Genomic DNA, 22,413 nt, shown 5'->3' with positions numbered 1-22,413 from the left:
TAATTTTTTATCTCCTTGATTTAAGAATTAGAGTCCAAACAAGACTTTCAAAACCCTCTATGAAATAAAATTCATGCATTAGGAGTTAAAGACTATTTTTTCAGCATTTTTTGACCATGCTTCAACTTTATTTCTATTACAATCATCTTCTTATTTTGACTATATTTTTATAAACAAAACTTGCCACAGTAACAAGAGCTCACTTACAAACATCCTCATATTGTTGCTGTAATTCATTCAAAATTAATATAATATCCCCAACGTCTACCATGTGGTTACCTGTAACAGAAAAAATTAACTTCAAATACTGTATTCACCTTTTGAACACAGATACAGCTGCCATTCTAATATAAAAACAAAACAGAATGTGTGAAAGTAGGAGCAAAGGACAAATTATTAGGGGTTTTGAATATTTGGAATTGTAAATTAATAACAGCGCACATTGAAATATAAGACTAAGACCACAGTTTTTTTTATCCTTAATAAAAGACTTTCAAAACAGAAGAACTACAGTCACATTTTAAGCTCCCATGCTTGATAATCGGGATAACATTTTATTTCTTTTATAAATGAGTTCAAAGAGTTTACCACAGGTTATATTTGAAGTATTTATTCTTTTATCCTCTCTAGACTGTGAGTTTCTCAAGAACAGAGGATGTGTCTTTTATTTCTGTTTCCCCAATGTATAGCAAAGTATCTACTGCCTATCATTTAAAAAATATATTTGGATGAACAAAATAAATAAGAGTATAAAGAGTAGTTGGGCGGCGCCTATGGCTCAAAGGAATAGGGCGCCAGCCCTGTATGCCGGAGGTGGAAGGTTCAAACCTGGCCCAGGCCAAAAAAAAAAAAAAAACTGCAGAAAAAAAAAAAAGAATAGTTAAATCGTGAATAGAAAATAATCATTTACTTAGCACCTTCTCTGAAACTAGCACTCCCATCATTATAACTTCTACCATTCCTGTCTGTATCCTGGGGCTATTTTTCTTCACAGACTATTTTTCTTCACAGACAATGCATGAGAAAGAATGGGTTCAGATGCAGTGACCTTGAATATTGTCATTCTAACTGTGCATAGAGGTAGAAAATACTTTGTCAAATAGTTCTTACTCCTAGTATTTGACATTGCTTGCCATCCAAGGTTAAAAAAAAATTGACTTATATATCTATAATAATATTAGGTTTGTTCTTTATTGATAAGAAATCAACTATTCAATAATATGCACAAGTGAAGACTGAGAAAAACACAAGTTTTTAAAATTACTTCTGAATCAAAAAATAGTATAGTTTTGATTTTCTGTGATTGTCTAAATATTGATAAGCTATGTATGTATGGGTACAAGCATTTAAACTACTACAAAGCAAGTACTATATACTTGAACCAATCAAAGAAGTGCCAAATTGTCTTCCAATTAGAAATGGCTTCCTATGTTCTGGTTTCTTATTTCCATGGCATTTAGTCTCATGCTGTTCTTGATTATGACTCTAACATCTCCCATAGTCACCCCAGTGAATTCCTGCCAGATTGATCCCATGTCCCAAGTTCTTAAATGACAGCTTCAGTTCTAAGATAACTCAAGGCTTCAGCCCTCAAATTCTTCAATTTGATAACTGAAAAGTATTCTATTAGACCATGTATACATTAATCTAGTGGAGAAGGCCATATTGCTTTTATCTGTTTTTCATTTATAAAACTCCCTTCTCTAGACAGAGAATGTGGTAGTCAATCATTTCCACAGATACACCAGATCTTGCTCAAAATTTGTTCATTGCTTCTATGCAGTAACAGATAACCTATCATGAAATTTACAAACACATACTATCTATTTAAATTGTCCCTGGTGGCCAGAGAAGCATTTCAGAATCTGAAATGACTGTTTTGGCCCCTATCTGGCTAAACAAACCTTAAGGAATAATTCCTGGTTAAGACTAAGACAATCGGCTCAGAACCTGTAGCTCGAGCGGCTAAGGCGCCAGCCACATATACCAGAGCTGGCAGGTTTGAATCCAGGCTGGGCCTGCCAAACAACAATGACAACTACAACCAAAAAATAGCCGGGCGTTATGGTGGGTGCCTGTAGTCCCAGCTCCCCAGGAGGCTGAGCAAGAGAATCGCTTAAGCCCAGGAGTTGAAGGTTGCTGAGAGCTGTGATGCCACGGCACTCTACCCAGGGTGACAGCTTGAAGCTCTGTCTCAAAAAAAAAAAAGACTGGGTGGTGCCTGTGGCTTAAAGGAGTAGGACACTAGCCCCACATACCGGAGTTGGTGGGTTCAAATCCAACCCCAGCCAAAAACTGCAAAAAAAAAAAGACTAAGGCAATCAATGGGCCACAGGTCCCATTTATTTCATACGAGAAGCTTAAAATAGACTCCCACTATGATATGATTCTAGACAAAATTCATCTAGGTGGCAAACATTGTAATAAATGTTTACATTTAATTCCTATAACAATTCTATAAAACTGAATAGAATGAAATTGAATTTGTCTAATCTACCTCCGCTCCAAAAAAGCAGGAGACCTGGAGACCCAGACTACAATTCTGTACACCAGAAAGCAAGGTATTGCAGCAGTTTCGTATTTCTGTTGCTCCTGGAGGGACTTGCCATTAAAGGTCATTTAATAGAATCGCTTGAGATTTGTCTTTAAAAACCCCTTTTACAGACATTTTCATACCCCAGTATACCCCCTCCATTTATGTCTACCACTCCAGAGCCCACCACAAATGGCTTCCTAATAGAACTCCAAGCAGCCTGGTTCTAACCATATTTCTGCGACCAAAGGGCTACTATAAAGCCACCACTAACAAATGAAAAAATCAAATGACCAAATCCAGCTGAAAAGGATGCCATGCCTGATTATCTTTCTGCCATAGTTACACATTCCACTTCCTTAGTTTAAAATATTTCTTTCACCCTTCACCACCACCATCAACTAATTAATGCCTACTGACTCTTAAAGATTTAGTTCAGGTATCAACTCCTCTGTTAACCTTTCCCTGGTGCTTCCAGAATGTATTAACAGCCTTTGTACACCCTACTGTAATACTTGCCACATAGCATTAGAATTTTCAATTTACTTGACTCTTTCCACATTGGAACGTTGAGTCCCCTTAAAAAAGGAAGTGTGTTTTATTTGTATTTGTATCAGCTAACAAAGTTCCAGGCACAGCAGATATTAAATGACTATCTGACTATTGAAGGAATGAATCAATTAATCAATCAATAATCACTCATTATGGAACTTCACCTGGTCACATATAAACATGTAATACAAAATACTTGATAAAAATATTTATTATGCAGAGAGCAACTAAACAGCAAATTTTTTAAATCAAAAATATGTAATGAAATTGAGATCCAAGAAATTTATGTCTTTTAATTTGTGGATCCATTACCCTTGAAACTACCAGAAACTCTCTACCCACAAAGATAAGAAATAACAATTAGAAAAGAAAAATTAGGCTAAAAAATTTTTTAATTCATTTATTATTAGACTTTTAGTAAACATGCCAAAATATGACAGTTTTAGACATTCTTCACTTAAGTTTTTTAGAGTGTCTTTTTTTTTTTTTTTTTAGAGACAGAGTCTCACTTTGTCTCCTGGGGTAGAGTGCTGTGGCATCACAACTCACAGCAACCTCCAGCTCCTGGACTTAGGCGACTCTCTTGCCCTAGTCTCCCGAGTAGCTGGGACTACAGGCGCCCGCCACAATGCCTGGCTATTTTTTTGTTGCAGTTTGGCCGGGGCCAGGTTTGAACCCACCACCCTCGGTATATGTGGCCGGCGCCTTACTGAGCCACAGGCGCCACCCTAGAGTGTCTCTTAATATAGATACCAGTAAGCAATGTCAATGGAAAAGGTAAAATTAAAGCAGGAAAAGAAGGAGAAGCAAAGGATAAATCACAAAATTGATGTCTAGGAAAAATATATATACATAAGTACACATATTAATACATATTAAGATATATATATCAATTTGAATAACTCACTGTCAGTATATGTATGTTTCATCACTTCCTTTAAAGTTTCAGGGCTTATTAAGATATCCATGCTATTCAAAACAGCAACTATTTCATCAGTTGCAATTCGACCACTTTTTATCCTACAGAAAATCTTCAAGGCATCCTGGAATGCTTTAAAAGACAATAAGCAAACAAATTATTGTATCATGAGAATCAACAATTTTCTTGGAGAAAGAGCTGATTTATTGCTAATAACCCACTAAGGGAAAACAATATTTTGTAAACATGGGGTTTTCTAGATATGTGCCTACAAATAGATGTTTGCTCAATTTCCAGCATAAAATCTAATTTTCGTCATTATTACTGTTACGTATAATATTATATTAATAATAATAGGCAGTTATATTAAAAACTGATAATGTGCCAGGCACTGTACTAAAAGCTATGGGTTATCTCATTCAAATATTACAATATACCCATAAAATGGAAATTATTATCACTAGTTTAAAGAAAAAAATTAAGTCTCAGTCCCATTCAACTACCCAGACAGTAAGTGGAAAAGCAAGAATTCTAATCCAGCAATCTTAATCCTTAATGCTCAATCATTATATATTTACTTCTTAGATAAAATTTTTAAATAAAATAATTTATGCTTGGCTCAGCACCTATAGCCCAGTGGTTAGGGTGCCGACCACATATATCAGGGCTGCTGGGTTCAAACCCACCCAGGGCCTGCTAAAACAACAATGACAACAATAACAAAAAAATAGCCAGGGGCTGTGGCAGGTGCCTGTAGTCCCAGCTACTTGGGAGGCTGAAACAAGAGAATCACTTAACCCCTAGAGTTTGAGGCTGCTCTGAGATGTGACACCACAGCACTCTACCAAGGGTAACATAATGAGACTCTGTCTCAAAAAATAAATAAATAAAATAATTTATTCTTATAGTGATGTAATCTATAATAGTAAGGCAGCTTAATACAAAGTTTTATTAGTTGCTTTAAAATAAAATTTAGAAAAGATAGCATAAAAGAAAATAAAAATGGGGCTCGGCGCCCATAGCACAGTGGTTATGGTGCCAGCCACATATACCCTTGGGTGGCATGTTTGAACCTGGCCCTGGCCAGCTAAGCAACAGCTAAACAACTGCAACCAAAAAATAGCTGGGCATTGTGGAGCCTGTAGTCCCAGCTACTTGGAAGGCTGAGGCAAGAGAATCACATGAGCCTTAAGAGTTTGCAGTTGCTGTGAGCTGTTATGCCATGGCCCTCTATGGAGGGTGACATAGTAAGACTCTGTCTCAAAAAGAAAAAAGGAAAGAAAGAAAATGAAAATGGTAGAGATCCAAAATTTCTTGCATTAAATAGTCCATATCTTTATTACACTACAAAGACTTTTGCAGTGGTTTAACTACTATGATAAGGTTTTTTCATTTCTCCATAGAAACTTCATATTCTTATGCTAATAGTCCTTACATTAAAAATGAATGAGTAGAAGAAAATATTTAGATTAATGAAGAGAATTTTCCACAAAAAAAGTCTTCAGTAGGGCGGCGCCTGTGGCTCAACGTGTAGGGCGGCGGTCCCATATGCCGGAGGTGGCGGGTTCAAGCCCAGCCCCGGCCAAAAAAAAAAAAAAAAAAAAAGTCTTCAGTAAAACTTAGATTGAAAATTGTGTTCAACTTCTCAATTTAAATTCTCCCTGACCACTATACATCTCTTAATTTACTTTGATAAGAAAGCACAATTCCCACAATCAATTCCAGAGAATAAATCAATTTATAATCAGACTAGATTTTCTTAGAATTCAGGATATAATAAACATAATGATCCACAAGTTCCTAGATAAGCATAATTAGGGAGGGAAAACCAGGCATTATTTATTCATTCAACTAGTTGTTTGTTACAGATCAAGTGAGCAAAAATGCCTGAGGAAGGACCTTCAAAAATCCCATCCTCCGTAAAAGCAATGAGAACACTCACAAAAATTATCAGAACCAACTTTTTAAAAAACTCTAAAAATCAACCAAAGCTTGCAGCAATCCAAATAATGTTTCTTCAGGAAAAATGGCTAAATCTCAGTGAAAACAATGAGTTCTATGGCATTTTAATTTGCCATATTCCAATCTCCCCATCCCCAGGTTCCCAGGAGACTTGAAAACAATGATGAAAATGTGCATAGGTGTGTACTATCTAAGGCCTCTAAGCACAATTCAAAACTCAGAAAACATAAAGGAAAAATAAGATATTTTATAATAAAATGTATCATTTCCATTCTGAAAAACAAGGATACCATTTCAAAATTAAAAGATCAATAATAGACTGGAAGAAAATATTTGTAACATAATATAAAAAAGGATTAATAGCTAGAATATGAAAACTCCCACAAATTAGCAAGAAAAAAACCCAATTCTTAAAATGGACAGTAGATATAAAAAGGCAATTCCCAGAAAAAAATATATGAATGACCAGTAATTATATTAAGAAACAATTTTGATAACTGAAAAACATAAATACATTAAATAACAAGACATTTCTTGCAAAACAAGATAGCAAAATTCCCTTTATCTTAATGTAAAAGATATTTATATTTTCCCTTTTATTAATATTTTCTGGGTAGAGGGGTCCCTTGATTACTAACTGTATACTTAGTCCTTTTATTAGCTTCTATAAAAGTCTAGGTATTTTGGCTCTCTTTTGCCTAGTAATTAACAACTCATTTGGCCTTGACAAATCATATGTAAATTACATACAATAATAAATATAAAAAGAATTATAAGATCAACATTAAAGAATAAAAATCTAAGGAGAGTTAAAGAAGGTCTTTCACATCTTTATACACATATATTCCTTAGATATTTTATAACAACAACATATTCAAGAATTATGTGTGTTGTTTTAAAAGGAAAAAAAGAAACCTGGGAGTTCTTAGTCTCAGAACACTACGGCCATAAACAGAAAATAAAGTCAAAATAGGAAACCAGGACTTCCAAAATTAAAGGATGTAGAAAAGTAAATAAGCTATTTTAAGCTATGGTTTAAAAAATAGGTAGTAACTTAGGAAGCTAAACACACACATAAACCTACAGTCAGGGCCAGACACAGTGGCTCACACCTGTAATCCTAGCACTCTAGGAGGCCAAGGCATGTGGATTGCTTGAACTCAGGAGTTTGAGACCAGCCGAAGCCAGAGTGAGACTTGTCTCTATTAAAAATAGAAAAAATTAGCAGGGCGTTATGGCAAGCACCTGTAGTCCCAGATACTTGGGAAGCTGAGTCAGGGGGATCACTTGAGCCCAAGAGTTCAAGGTTGCTGTGAGCTATGATGACACCATGGCACTCAACCCAACCCCTGGGCAACAAGAGTGAGACTCTATCTCAAAAAAAAAAACTATAGTCAGGAAAAGCTATAAGTCAAAAATCGAGTAGACAAACGAAAACCAGAAGAAATCCAATGTCATCAAAATGCTAAGTAGAAAGTAAGAAATCAAAAAGGAAAAGCAAGCAAGCATCATTATCTATATTGATTATTGCTGCATATGATAGGTATTTAATAACATTTATTACCTGAGTGAATAAGCATTAAAATTTATGGCCTTTTACTTGCTAATCTAGGAATATGAAGACTATCACATTCATATATCCTTAATTCTAATAAAATATAATCTGATTATAAATATATATAATTACAAGGACTGAGCATAGGAATTTGATACTGCCTATGGAGAAACCCATAGGTTTCTCCTTCACGACTAATAATTAAGTTATTAACACTAGAGATCTCAAATTTTTGGAAGTACTATTTCTATCATTAATATGGATACTCCTTCTAACCACTTTATTTACAATTTGTATGCAACATAAGCTAAAAATAATTAGAAGACTCATATGTATCTGAAATTTTTAGTGAGGAATACAAGCAGACATAATGAAGAAAGTATTGTCAAGGGTAGAGAAGAAAAGAGATGTGAGACTTTAACAGGAAACAAACACACAAACATGTCCAAAGGCAAGGGAGTAAGAATGACACTGGCATGTATAGAAATTTATGACTAAATGGAGTATGGCATTCTTGCCTAGGAGAGACTATGGAGATGGGAGGTGTGCTGAGCAAAATTATAAAGAGATGAGGAAGCTAAGCATGAAAGTTTGTACTAAATTCATTTGATAATAGGAAGAACATATAAGTTATTGAGCAGGAAAATGACATAACAGCATTTGAAGAGAATTAGTCTAGCAGTTATATGCAGAAAAAAACTGAAGATTGGAAATTGAAACTTGCGATGTTGTGGAGTGATCTAGGTTTTGTAATACCTTTTGTAAAAAATATTCATTTCTAATTTTTCTCAACCTAAACTTACTGTGAGAGAAAGAAGAGATTCTGAAAAAAATGTAAATTCATATATCTACCCCTTAAAATCATTTACTATCAAAACCATTCTCTTCTATAATTTTAAAGAAGTCTTTTTACCTGGATCCTGAGAGACCAAATAAGAAACATCATTCACAGCCTTAAGGAAATTTGAAAAATCCAGTATTCCATTAACTATAAAAACAGTTTACAAACAGAAAGAGAAAAACTCAATCAGCAAATACTATCAGCAACTCACTAAGAAAATAAGATTATAATGCAAACTAACGATGTAAACAGAACTGATAACATTAGGATATCATTCTCTATACTCAGAGTAGTCAACATTATGTATAGAATGTAAAATGAAAATTTACCAGAAAAAAGTTTACATATTGTAATTATGTAGTAAATAGTGTTCCAACAGTGATAAGTAGAGGATAGGATTACAAATACTACAGTGCTCTTTATAGAAGACTCCAACTTTTTTATAACATTTATAACTTTAATACATAGATTAACAGCAGGTGTAGTCATTGAAGACTCTAATTTTTATATTTATGAGGTGCAAAAACAATATTTGCAATATGCCAATTTTACCTGCAAAGTGCTCACGCATAATGGTTTTACTTTTACAACAAAGAACTTATTTTACTGTGTTCTAGAAAAGTCCTCTGTACCAGGGGTTATAAACTATACCTTTGGGGGGAGGTTATGGATCCAGTTGAGATTCCAATGAAAGATTTGCCTCACACCATTTCAGTGCTCTTTCTCACACACACACACAAGGATTAAAACAAATGCACAAAATTAAACCAATCCTTACCAGAAAAATCATCTCATTTTTCATATAAAAAGTAATGACTATTTCATGAAAGAAAAAAGGAAATCAAATTGTACGATGAAATTTTCATATGAAATTTTTGTTATTTGGCTTGAATGAGAACTTTAAATTATAGAGTGGTTTTTGCATAACAACGCACAGGTCATCTCTGATAGCAACTACAGCTGAAAACCCTGACTCACAAAAGTGTGCCAAAGCACAGAATTGGGGTTCCTAAATCACATTTTTTAGACAAACAGATCTATGTCAAGTACATCTCAATTTTTCAAGATTCTAACAGTTAAATAACTAGTCCTTAATTTCTTTCTTTCTGTCACTAAGTAAATGAGAACAACCTTAGGTTTACATCAGTGATGCTACCTATTTCAAGAAGAAAAAAATTACAAATTCATATTTCAACTTAATGTCATCTGAGCAGAAATAACCTATACAAGAACACTTCAGTGCTTCTGATTGTCTTCAGAGAAAATGAAAAAGCTTGGTGTTCTCATTTGTCAAGTTGTCTGCCTCCAAAATTCTTCAATGTAACAACTTAAGAGTAGGCTCTCCTTTCCTTCAAAAACAATAAATTATCTAAGTCAGGCACAGTGGCTCAATGCCTGTAATCCTAGGACTCTGGGAGGCCAAGGGAGGTGGATTGCTTGAGCTCAGGAATTCAAGAGCAGCCTGAGCCAGAGGGAGACCCTCTCTCTACTAAAAATAGGAAGTGTCTAGCCAGACACTGCAGCAGGTGCCTGTAGTCCCAGCTACTCGGGAGGTTGCAGCTAAGGTAATAGAATCACTCTTGAGCCCAAGAGTATGAGGGTGCTTGACCTATGACACCAGAGCATTCTACTAAAGGTAACAAAGTGAAACTCTGCCTCAAAAAAAAAAAAAAAAGGTAAGAAGAAAGAAAAACAAAACAAACATACAAACAAACAAACAAAAAACAGTAAATTATCTTCCTAAATTTTAATCAACTACTTTGACTTGTTCTCTGGCATCTTTGTGACCTTGAGTTAGACAAAGATCTTTTAGGTAGGATGTCAAAACCACAACCCATGTAGACTGGACTTGATAAAAAATATTCACTTCTGAGATCCAAGCAAGATGGCGGCCGAGTAACAGTTTCCTTGCAACTGGGCACCGTGAGTCTGGGGAGACAAGACTCCAGACATCTCTGGCTGGTGGGATCTGCCTATAATCATCCCTTTGAGGACACAGGGAGTCAGCGAGAGAATTCTGGACCCCAAAAGGAGGAAAAAAGCAGTGGAAAACTGGCAAGTGGTTGCATGTGTTTGTTCCATCTAATCCCACTGCCAGCTGTAAGTACAGCAGAAGTGAGACTGCAAACTGGGAAGGCCTCACCTATGAGCTGTTTTAGTTTTTTTGGACTTGGAACTCAGTTAAACTGCCTTGGGAGAGCTTGGGCAGGGGTGCAGAGAACTCTGGGCACTGTCTAGGACCCCAGACTGAGCCGCTGAGCCAGACAGAACTAACAGTGTTCGGCTGTGGGCCACAGGGAGCCATTGTGAGAGAACTACCCCCAGAAAGCTCCACCCTCAGGGCCACACAGCCAGGATCGGGCAGGAGCTAGTAATCTAGTGACTGAGCAGACTAAAGGCAGGGACTGAGTCGCCTTACAGCCTTAACCCTCAGGGACAGAGTGAGACTAGATTCGGCACACTGGGTAAGTGGATAGCCACTTCAGCAGTGATCCCAGCGACAAGCGCTTTCCTGGCAAAGCTTCTGCTTAGCCAAGTTTAGAAGTTTAAAGTGCCTTTTAAGAGGGCTGAAGAGACATTTAGGGTCTCCACCCTGCAGGGTTTGAAAAATCAGCTGAGGCCTCCAGTTGTATCAGCACTGCTGTGATTAACATCTCATACCCCAGAAGATCACCTGTTGCCCAGACAATATTCAGTAAGATATATATACCGCTTTGTTTTTATTTTTTTGTTGTTGTTGTTATTGTTGTTTTTTAATTTCAACCTTTTCCCTATAGATTTTTCTTTTCTTTTCCTTCTTTCTTTTCTTTCTCCATTTTTATACTTTAAATACAATTTCCCATTGTTGCCTTTCTCAATAATTAGAACTTCATTTTTGCTAGTGTTTCTACCCCTATTATTGGGTTTTTCCCCCAATTTTATCCCGTAAAGTTTTCTGTTTGCTTGTTTTGGTTTGATTTATAGCATTTTTGTCTTTCCTCTCTACTTGGTGTAGGAGGGGGTACTGTGTCCAATCAGAACAAAGAGCTGCTGACCTCAAGGTAAGTACCCAACCCGGCTCCCCCAGAGGTTGGGGTTTTTTTAAGGTTGTGCGAAGGTATCCTACTGTACACCTATATTGCTCCGTCTCCTTCCTTCTGTGCCTATCTTCTTTTTGTCAATATTCCCTTTTACTCACTCCTTCTCCTTTCTCTTTCTTCTTTTCTTTCCTTCTCTCTCTTTTTTTCTTTCATTTATCCCCTCTTGCTCTTCAACCTTCTCATCCTTCTGGTCCTGTACCAAAAGGACTCATTGAAACTCCAGTCCACAGGCACGGCAACTTAAAGAGCAAGAGGAAGTGAAAGGAAAATTAGGGCAAGGAAACAGATAAATCACTCATGAGGAAGAATCAGCAGAAAACTCCTGGCAACATGAAGAACCAGTTCAGAGCAACCCCTCCAAGGGACCATGAAGTAGCTATTGCAGAGGATTCCACCTATAGAGAAAAGTTAGGAATGACAGAAAGGGAATTTAGAATACACATGATGAAAACAATGAAGGAAATGATGGAAACAATGAAGGAAACTGCTAATAAAGTGGAAAATAACCAAAAGGAAATCCAAAAACAGAATCAAATATGAGATGAACAATATGAAGAATATAGAAAGGATATAGCAGAGCTGAAGGAACTAAAGCAGTCAATTAGGGAACTTAAAGATGCAATAGAAAGTATCAGCAACAGGTTAGATCATGCAGAAGAAAGAATTTCAGAAGTAGAGGACAAAGCTCTTAAGATAACTCAGATAGTTAAAGAGGCACAAAAGAGAGAAAGCAGAACATTCATTGACAGAATTATGGGACTTTATGAAGCGTTCCAACATAGGAGTTATGAGAATCCCAGAAGGGGAAGAAGAATGCCCCAGGGGAATGGAAGCCATACTAGAGAATATTATGAATAAAAACTTCCCAAATATCACCAAAGATTCTGACACACTCCTTTCAGAGGGATATCGGACCACAGGTTGCCTCAACTCTAACCGAGCTTCTCCAAGACACATTGTGATGAACCTGTCTAAAGTCAAGACAAAAGAAAAGATTCTTCAAGCTGCCAGGAGTAAGCACCAGTTGACCTACAGGGTGACTACAGACTTCTCTAATGAAACTTTCTAAGCAAGAAGACAATGGTCGTCTACCTTTAATCTAATTAAACAGAACAATTTCCAGCCCAGGATTGTATATCCTGCTAAGCTAAGCTTTAAAATTGACAGAGAAATCAAATCATTTACTGATAAACAAACATTGAGGAAATTTGTCGCAATAAGACCAGCTCTACAGGAAATACTTCAACCTGTTCTACACACTGACCATCATAAGGGATCAAATGCAAAGTAAGAACTCAGAAATTAAAGGACAGAACCTAATTTCCACACTGATGCAAAAGATAAAACTAAGCAATGGACTCTTACAAAACAAGATGAATAGAATACTACCACACTTATCAATTATCTCAATAAATGTTAATGGCTTGAATTCCCCACTGAAGAGACATAGATTGGCTGACTGGATTTAAAAACACAAGCCATCCATTTGCTGTCTGCCAGAAACACACCTGGCTTCAAAAGACAAATTAAAACTCCAAGTCAAGGGTTGGAAGACAATTTTTCAGGCAAATGGAATTCAGAATGAAAGAGGAGTTGCAATCTTATTTTCAGATACGTGTGGATTTAAAGCAACTAAAGTCAAAAAAGACAAAGATGGTCACTTTATACTGGTCAAGGGAAAAATACAACAAGAAGACATTTCAATTCTAAATATTTATGCACCCAATTTAAATGCTCCCAGATTCTTGGAAGAGACCTTACTCAGTCTGAGCAATATGCTATCCAATAATACCATAATAACAGGAGACTTTAACACTCCTCTTAGAGAGCTGGACAGATCCTCTAAACAGAAATTAAACAAAGATATAAGAGATTTAAATGAGACCCTAGAACAACTGTGCTTGATAGACGCATATAGAACACTCCATCCCAAAGATACAGAATATACATTCTTCTCATCGCCCCATGGAACATTATCCAAAATTGATCATATCTGAGGCCACAAAACAAACCTCAACAGAATCAAAAGAATTGAAATTTTACCTTGCATCTTCTCAGACCATAAGGCACTAAAGGTGGAACTCAACTCAGTAACAAAACCGTTCAACCCCCACACAAAGGCATGGAAATTAAACAACCTTCCGTTGAATGACAGATGGGTGCAGGAAGAAATAAAACAGGAAATCATTAACTTCCTGAGCATAACAACAATGAAGACACAAGCTACCAAAACCTGTGGGATACTGCAAAAGCAGTTCTGAGACAAAAATTTATCAATTTAGATGCCTACATTCAAAAAACAGAAAGAGAGCACATCAACAAACTCACAAGCCATCTTATGGAACTAGAAAAAGAAGAACAATCTAAGCCTAAACCCAGTAGAAGAAAAGAAATATCCAAAATCAAATCAGAGATCAATGAAATAGAAAACAAAAGAATCATTCAAAAATTAATGAAACGAGGAGTTGGTTTTTTGAAAAAATAAATAAAATAGATAAACCATTGGCCAGACTAACGAGAAATAGAAAAGTAAAATCTCTACTAACCTCAATCAGAAACAATAAAGGAGAAATAACAACTGACGCCACAGAGATACGAGAGATCATCTCTGAATACTACCAGAAACTCTATGCCCAGAAATTTGACAATGTGAAGGAAATGGAACAATATTTGGAATCACACCCTCTCCCTAGACTTAGCCAGGAAGAAATAGAGCTCCTGAACAGACCAATTTCAAGCACTGAGATCAAAGAAACAATAAAAAATCTTTCAACAAAAAATGCCCTGGTCCAGATGGCTTCACACCAGAATTCTATCAAACCTTCCAGAAAGAGCTTATTCCCATAATGCAGAAATTATTCCAAAAAATTGAGGAGGAAGGAATCTTCCCCAAAATGTTCTACAAAGCAAACATCACCCTGATACCAAAACCAGGAAAAGACCCAACTAAAAAGGAGAATTTCAGACCAATTTCTCTAATGAATATAGATGCAAAAATTCTCAACAAAATCCTAGCCAATAGATCACAGCTTATGATCAAAAAAGTCATACATCATGATCAAGTAGGTTTCCTCCCAGGGACGCAAGGCTGGTTTAACATACACAAGTCTATAAATGTTATTCACCATATCAAAAGAAGCAAAAACAAAGACCATATGACCCTCTCAATAGATGCAGAAAAAGCATTTGATAAAATCCAGCACTCTTTTCTAATTGGAACACTGAGGAGTATCAGCATAGGTAGCACTTTTCTTAAACTGACTGAAGCTATCTATAACAAACCCACAGCTAATATTTTACTGAATGGTGTAAAACTGAAAACTTTTCCACTTAGAACTGTAACCAGACAAGGCTGTCCTCTGTCACCATTACTACTCAACATAGTGCTGGAAGTTCTAGCCAATACAATTAGGCAAGACAAGGAAATAAAGGGCATCAAATGGGAGCAGAGGAGGTCAAACTCTCCCTCTTTGCTGACGACATGATCTTATACTTAGAGACCCCAAAGACTAAACCACAGGACTCCCGGAAGTCATCAAAAAATACAATAATGTCTCAGGATATAAAATCAATGTCCACAAGTCAGTAGCCTTTGTATATACCAATAACAGCCAAGATGAGAGGCTGATTAAGGACACAACTCCCTTCACCATAGGTTCAAAGAAAATGAAATACCTAGGAATATACCTAACAAAGGGGGTGAAGGACCTCTATAAAGAAAATTATGAAACCCTAAGAAAGGAAATAGCAGAAGATATTAACAAATGGAAGAACATACCATGCTCATAGCTGGGAAGAATCAACATTGTTAAAATGTCTATACTTCCCAAAGCAATCTACTGATTCAATGCCATCCCTATTAAAATACCAACATAGTACTTTCAAGACTTGGAAAAAATGATTCTGCGTTTTGTATGGAACCAGAAAAAACCTCATATAGCAAAGGCAGTTCTTAGTAATAAAAATAAAGCCAGGGGCATCCACCAAACCAGATTTGAGGCTGCACTACAAAGCCATAGTGGTCAAGACAGCATGGTACTAGCACAAAAATAGAGACATAGACATTTGGAATCGAATAGAAAACTAGGAAATGAAACTAACATCTTACAACCACCTAATCTTCGATAAACCAAACAAGAACATACACTGGAGGAAAGACTCTCTCTTCAATAAATGGTGCTGGGAGAACTGGATATCCACATGTAAAAGACTGAAACTGGACCCACACCTTTCTCCACTCACAAAAAATTGATTCAAGATGGATAAAGGACTTAAATTTAAACCATGAAACAATAACGATCCTCAAAGAAAGCATAGGAAAAACACTGGAAGATATCAGCCTGGGGAAAGACCTCATGAAGAAGACTGCCATGGCAATTGCAACAACAAAAATAAACAAACGGGACTTCAAACTGAAAAGCTTCTGTACAGCTAAGGAGACTACAACCAAAGCCAATAGACAACCTACACAATGGGAAAGGATATTTGCATATTTCTAATCAGACAAAAGCTTGATAACTAGGATCTACAGAGAACTCAAATTAATCCACATGAAGAAAGCCAACAATCCCATATATCAATGGCAAGAAACATGAATAGAACTTTCTCTAAAGAAGACAGACGAATGGCTAACATATGAAAAAATGCTCATCATCCCTAATTATTAGAGAAATGCAAATCAAAACCACCCTGAGATACCATTTCTAAAGACATTCTTTTTTTTTTTTCTTGAGACAGAGCCTCAGGCTGTCACCCTGAGTAGAGTGCTGTGGCATCTGCAACTTCCAGCTCCTGGGTTCAAGCAATTCTCCTGCCTCTGCCTCTGCCTCTGCCTCCCAAGTAGCTGGGACTACAGGCACCCACCACAACACCCGGTTATTTTTTGGTTGCAGCCGTCATTGTTTTTTGGTGGGCCTGGGCTGGATTCAAACCTGCCAGCTCAGGTGTATGTGGTTGGTGCCTTAGGTGCTTGAGCCACAGGTGCCGAGCCACTAAAGACATTCTTAAGAGAATGAAAAGACAAGCTACAGACTGGCAAAAAATATGTGATTGCTAATCACATATCCAATAAAGGAGTTATAGAATACATATACGATTCTTTAAATGAAATAATAAGAACACAAACCAATTTTTAACGTGTAAAAGATATACGGATAGCAGTCAACATTTCCAGGGCACATGAACAAGGTTTCCCCAATCATGTATGATATGCATGTTTGATAAGCAATCTTGTAGGATGTTTAAAAGCAGGGTGTATGTTTAAGAAAATCTAAGTCTGGAAAAAATTCTTGCCATTAAAAATTAGGGCTTCCTCTCACAAAAAAGATGCACCCATCGTGCTATATTTCCAAGACAAATAAGTAACTTATTCAACTTCATGCTTCCATTGGCAAGAAATGCTTTTAAGAACAATCCCTCTAGCTTCCACATCCCATCACATTCAGAGACATAAGTAAACCAAAGAATTCACAGGCTTTGATGTACTTTTTCTCTGACATTTTTCAACTGAAGCTAGGCTGATGTAAACAAAGATAGATGTCCATAATCATAGGATATGCCAGCCTGAACAAGAGCAAGACCTTGTCTCTAAAAAATAGCCAGGCGTTGTGGCGAGAGACTATAGTCCCGGCTACCTGGAAGGCAAGAGGACTGCTTGAGCCCAAGATTTTGAGTTGGCTGTAAACTATGATGCCATGGCACTCTACTGAGGGCAACAAAGTGAGACTCTGTCTCAAAAAAAAAAAAAAATCATTGTGATATGGTATGCTTAATTCCTAATAATAGCAAACTAAATAATCGGGTATAAAATTTTGACACAATGATATATATATTACCTAACACCATAAAAATTTAGTAATACATTGTATTGTATGCTTGTGGTTAAAACAATACCTTATAATTTGACATAAGCCATTTTCCCATGGATAATTTTAAAAGTTATATGAAAATTTAAAATATAAATAAAATTATCCTCAGAGAGGCTATATCATAGAAAATCATCCATGCAATTCCTAAAGACAATAACTTGTAGTCAATATGAGCAGAGTTTATAGCACCTCTAGCTTTAAAGGACATGCATGCTCACTGTTGTGAGGCCAGACTTGGCAAACCTTTTGGGGGGGGTAATGCGACAGTTTTGCAGTACCTATCAAAGTTTGATATGTGCATATCCTTTGACATAGCTTTTTCATTTCTAAAAATCTATCCAATAGAAATATTAGCACAAATGTGAAAGAATTAACATACAAAGAATATCTTTAGGCATTATATATAATAGCAAAAATTTTACAAGTAACTTCACATTAATTAATATGAGAATATTCACCCAATTATTAACAGTATTTAACTTTAGGGATTGTAAAGAAAGAGGTGGGTGAAGACAATTTACATCTTATAATTTATAACCTCTATAAACTAAATACACTAAAAGAAAAACAAAAAAAACTTCTCTATGCAATACAATGGTAGGACACAACCTTTGCTTTTAAAGGGCACTCATGATCATTACTGCAGTGATCAAAAAATATTGGGGTGACTTGGATAAATAGATGAATACATACAACTGCAAGTCCATTTTGACATCTTGGTTTTTCCAAATATGACTTTTTTATAGTAATAAATTTGAGCAGCTTCATGTTTTCTGTTTTTTTTTTGTAGAGACAGAGTCTCACTTTATGGTCCTTGGTAGAGTGCTGTGGCATCACACAGCTCACAGCAACCTCCAACTCCTGGGCCTAAGCGATTCTCTTGCCTCAGCCTCCCGAATAGCTGGGACTACAGGCGCCTGCCACAACGCCCGGCTATTTTTTTTTGGTTGCAGTTTGGCCGGGGCCGGGTTTGAACTCGCCACCCTCGGTATATGGGGCTGGCGCCTTACGGACTGAGCCACAGGCGCCGCCCGCAGCTTCATGTTTTCAACCATAGAGTACCACTTTGCACTTAAGTGAATTAAATTTATTTTAATTTTTGACCACTCACTCAATTTATCTATAGCATTTTTATTCTAAACTTGTCTCTCCTTCTTAGCAATCTCAGAATGGTCTGTAAATGTAATGAGTTCACTATTATCTACTTCTTTGACTAAAATATCAGACACTGACTAAGAATCACCATTTTTCTAGGTGTTTAAAATGTTATTAGGATCTTCAATTTACATTTCCTTGGTAACTTACAATGCTGAACATCCGTTTATATGATTATTATAGTGACTATCTGTGTCATCTTTTATGGGAAATATTAGTTCATGTGTCTTGCCCATTTTTCTATTCCATTGTTTATTATTGATTTGTGTGAGTTGTTTTAATATTCCTAAAACTAATCATTTGTCCGTCATGTGAATTGCAAATATCTCCAAATCTGTAATGTGTCTTTTCACTTTAAGGTGTCTTTTGATTTTAAAAAGTTCTTAATTTCAATACTGTTAAATATGTAAAATATAATGTTAACCTCTTCTTTTGTGTAACTGGCAAAAATTAAAAGTCTAAAAATATCTAATATTGAAAAGAAAGTACCACAGGATATTTTATTTGGGTATTTTTGAGTACGATGTCAATTGTTTGGAAAACAATATGACAATTTATACACCTATAGTTCAGCAACTCCACTTGTAGGTATATAACCAAAAGAAACTCTAATACACATATATCAGGAAACATATCATGCCAAAAACTGTTCACAGTAGCAAAAACCAGAATATAAACTAAGTGCTCATCAATGAGAGTGTGGATGAATAAACTATGGTATATTCACACAAGATATTATACAAATGATTGAGCAAATAAAGCAGTATGCAAAAATACAAATAAATCTTATTTATAAACGTTAACTGGAAAAAGCCTCAAAAGATTATACACATCATGATAAACATTTTACTTAATTTTTTTAAATAATTACAAAATTTAAACTATTTTACAAAAATACATATACATAACAAACTATTTAAAAGAAAAACAGGGAATAATGAGCATAGGATTCAAAATATTTTACTTTTTTTTTTTTTAATGGATACTTTTTCTTTTTCATTTTTACTAGAGACAGGGTCTCACTCTTGCTCAGTTTGGGATCACACTCCTGAGCTCAAGCAATCCACCTGCCTTGGCTCCCAGAGTGCTAGGATTACAGGCACTGAGTCACCATGCCCAGCCATAGGGTTCAAAATAATGTTTACCTCAAGTGGGGGGATAAGAAAAATGCGTTTTTCAGTAAACTTTATAGTTAGATGTAAGTTACTGTCAAGGTCCCAGTTTTTATTTTGGGTGACTAAGTCAGGTATTTATTGCACCATTAAGATTACACAGTTTAGCATTAAAAAGTGAACATAATCAACAAGTTAGGATGTACTTTAGAATAACTAAAAGAGTAGAATTGGAATGTTTCTAACACAAAGAAATGAAACGCCTGAGGTAATAAATACCCTAATTACCCTGATTTGATTAATTCATATTGTATGCATATATCAAACCATCACATGCTCCATTTAAATATATACAACTATTATGTATCCATAATAATAAAAATTAAAGTTTATTTTTAATTACCATACTAGATAAAAGTAGATGATGACAATGTCATAATTCAAATCCAAACTAGTAATCAATCCAATTGTGTATACCTGAGACCCAATTTTTAAATCTTTGTTATAAATAATGTTTTTATAACATATATGACTAAAAAATGATGTTTTTATAACATTTTAAAACTTAGCTTTCCTATAATTTATAATTAAACTGATAAATTTATATTCATGCTTGCAGATCTTTAAACTAATACTGAAAACATAACAACTTACCATCAATAGCAACAGACTTTAGTGCTTGCCGCATTTCTGAGTCACTTACAGAAATTCTCAAGGTGCAAAGAACAATTGGCAGATCATTCACATAAATCTTACCACTTCGAATTTTGCTAAAAATTTTGCAGGCTTTTTGAAGTGCTGCACACACATAACGAAACAGTTAATGAGTTCAAAGAAATAATTATCTTATTCCCTCTCACCCTCTTTCAAAAAAAACACTAAAGGAAGGGGAGAAAAATCTGTTTTCTACATTCTCTACTTAAAAATCTACACCATGACTTATTTAGGTCTGTCTGGAGCCAGTGACCTCTAAGTCAATCAGTTTCCTAAAGAACTCTCAGAAACTGTCAAAAAAGCCAAGCAAAGTTCACATAGGCAAAGGCTTTCACAGCTTTCCCTGGAAGTGTTAAAATTTTCCTCTGTGTTCCTGTATCACTGAATATGTAACTCAGTTAAAGTTCTTGGTAATGTGATTGCTTGCCTGTCAAAATCCCTCACTAAACTGTCACTCCTAGGGGGCAAGATTTTTCATTCTTCTGTTTCCAAGGCTTAATTCAAAACAGATTTTCAAAAATGTCTGTTGAACTGAACTAAGTTTAGTTCAGTGGATACTACACTTTATTTTCCAAAAAGAGGCAATCAATGACAGTGCTAAATTTGAGGAAAAAACTAAAAATTAATAATAGTGACTTTAATAATAGGAGTCTTAGCAGAATATTGGAAGTGGAAGCAGATTTCAGTGAAATAGAAAGTGAAAAAATGGAGTAATTAATGAAAACTACTCTTAACCATCTCTTAAAAATATTAAATATAAAATTAGCAAAGCATAGACCCTGAGAAAGCAGAAGACAGTTAAATGCAAATGAGAATGGAAGGGATTAGTCTGGTGAAAGGTAACCTTTTATAGTGTGACAACAGAGATGGCTATAAATGTTGTTTAAGAGGTAAGTTTATAGGTAGGACTAAAAGGAGTTTAGGAAGCTGCTCAGCTGCCTTAGTTACTAACTCTCTATGAAAAAACAAAGCCAGATAAGACAGCAATCCACTTCTGGGTTTTTATCTAACGAATTAAAATTACATTCGCAAAATAGTATTAATACTCCCCTGTTCACTGCAACACTAGTCACAACAGCCAAGCTGTAGAAACAACCTAAATGTCTTTCCACAGATGAGTGGAATAAAGTATGGAATAAACATACAAGGTAATATTATGCAAGCTTAAAAAAGAAAATCTTACAGTATGTGATAACATGGATAAATCTGGAGGACATTATGCTAAATGAAATAAGCCAGTCACAAAAGGACAAATCTACATTATTCTAATCGTATAAGGTATCTAAAATAGTCAAACTTATATAAAAGGAAAATATAAGCCCAAACACTCTCTAAACATAAAGGAGAAGCCCAAGATGTGGGGGAGGTCAGTGTTAAGAAGGAGAAGGACTAAGGAGTAGTATAAGCCTTAATGTAATATCAAGGTACTAAAGACTAAATTCAGTGACATCAGTGAATTCGGGGCTTACTAATCTTACCAATCCATTGTATATAGTACCCAGACATTTTTCCAGAAAATATATTTGAACTGGAATAAGCATATATATTTTGCCTGTCTTACCAATACAACAAAAATATTTATATATTAAACTATCTGTTTTTTCCTCACAACCTGCAGCACTTGCCATAGCATATAATATCACTTGATACCATACCCACTAAGAGTTAAAGAGGTACTAACTACTGAAACAATTCTTAAACATAATCAGGAACTTTATTCAAGAAATTATAGGATCTTGCTCTTGCTCTGTAAACCTTTTTCTTCCTCAATAAACTTCAACACTTATAAAAAAAAAAAAAGAAAAGAAAAGAAATCCTAGAACCTCTTATTACCACTTAATTCTTGTGAGTATAAGCATCCACTGGACACTTCTTCATATAATGTCAGGTAGAGGTTAGAAATCATTTCTTCTTTCCTAACAAAGAAATAGCCATATTAAAAGCATCGAGGAAAATATACAAAACTCCACTTTAAAATATTAGCAAATCTATCAATAGCCTGAAATTTATAAGAACATTTCTTGAAGAACTGAGTGGGGAATTTCATATTCTTCACCTCAAAATATCACCTTATTTCTTTCAAATGATATTTTTCTATCAAGCAGAATTTACTGTATTTTGCC

At 35.5% G+C, this 22,413-nt stretch overlaps 1 protein-coding gene across 1 annotated transcript in view; it reads right to left on the bottom strand.

Moving 5' to 3' along the window:
• Nucleotides 1-22,413, bottom strand: part of EFCAB13 (EF-hand calcium binding domain 13) — a 135,243-nt gene that overhangs the window by 98,549 nt on the left and 14,281 nt on the right. Inside the window, exons 6-10 of the mRNA XM_053570499.1 lie at nucleotides 22,124-22,206; nucleotides 20,231-20,374; nucleotides 8,435-8,509; nucleotides 3,993-4,136; nucleotides 208-279 (exon numbers count right to left, since the gene is read on the bottom strand). Coding sequence (XP_053426474.1) covers nucleotides 208-279; nucleotides 3,993-4,136; nucleotides 8,435-8,509; nucleotides 20,231-20,374; nucleotides 22,124-22,206 — 518 coding nt within the window. The remainder of the gene's footprint in view (nucleotides 1-207; nucleotides 280-3,992; nucleotides 4,137-8,434; nucleotides 8,510-20,230; nucleotides 20,375-22,123; nucleotides 22,207-22,413) is intronic.

Source organism: Nycticebus coucang, chromosome 18 (assembly GCF_027406575.1).
Source record: "Nycticebus coucang isolate mNycCou1 chromosome 18, mNycCou1.pri, whole genome shotgun sequence".
Taxonomy (NCBI): domain Eukaryota; kingdom Metazoa; phylum Chordata; class Mammalia; order Primates; family Lorisidae; genus Nycticebus; species Nycticebus coucang.
Note: the sequence above shows the minus strand (reverse complement) of the source record. Positions and strands in the feature narration are given on the sequence as shown.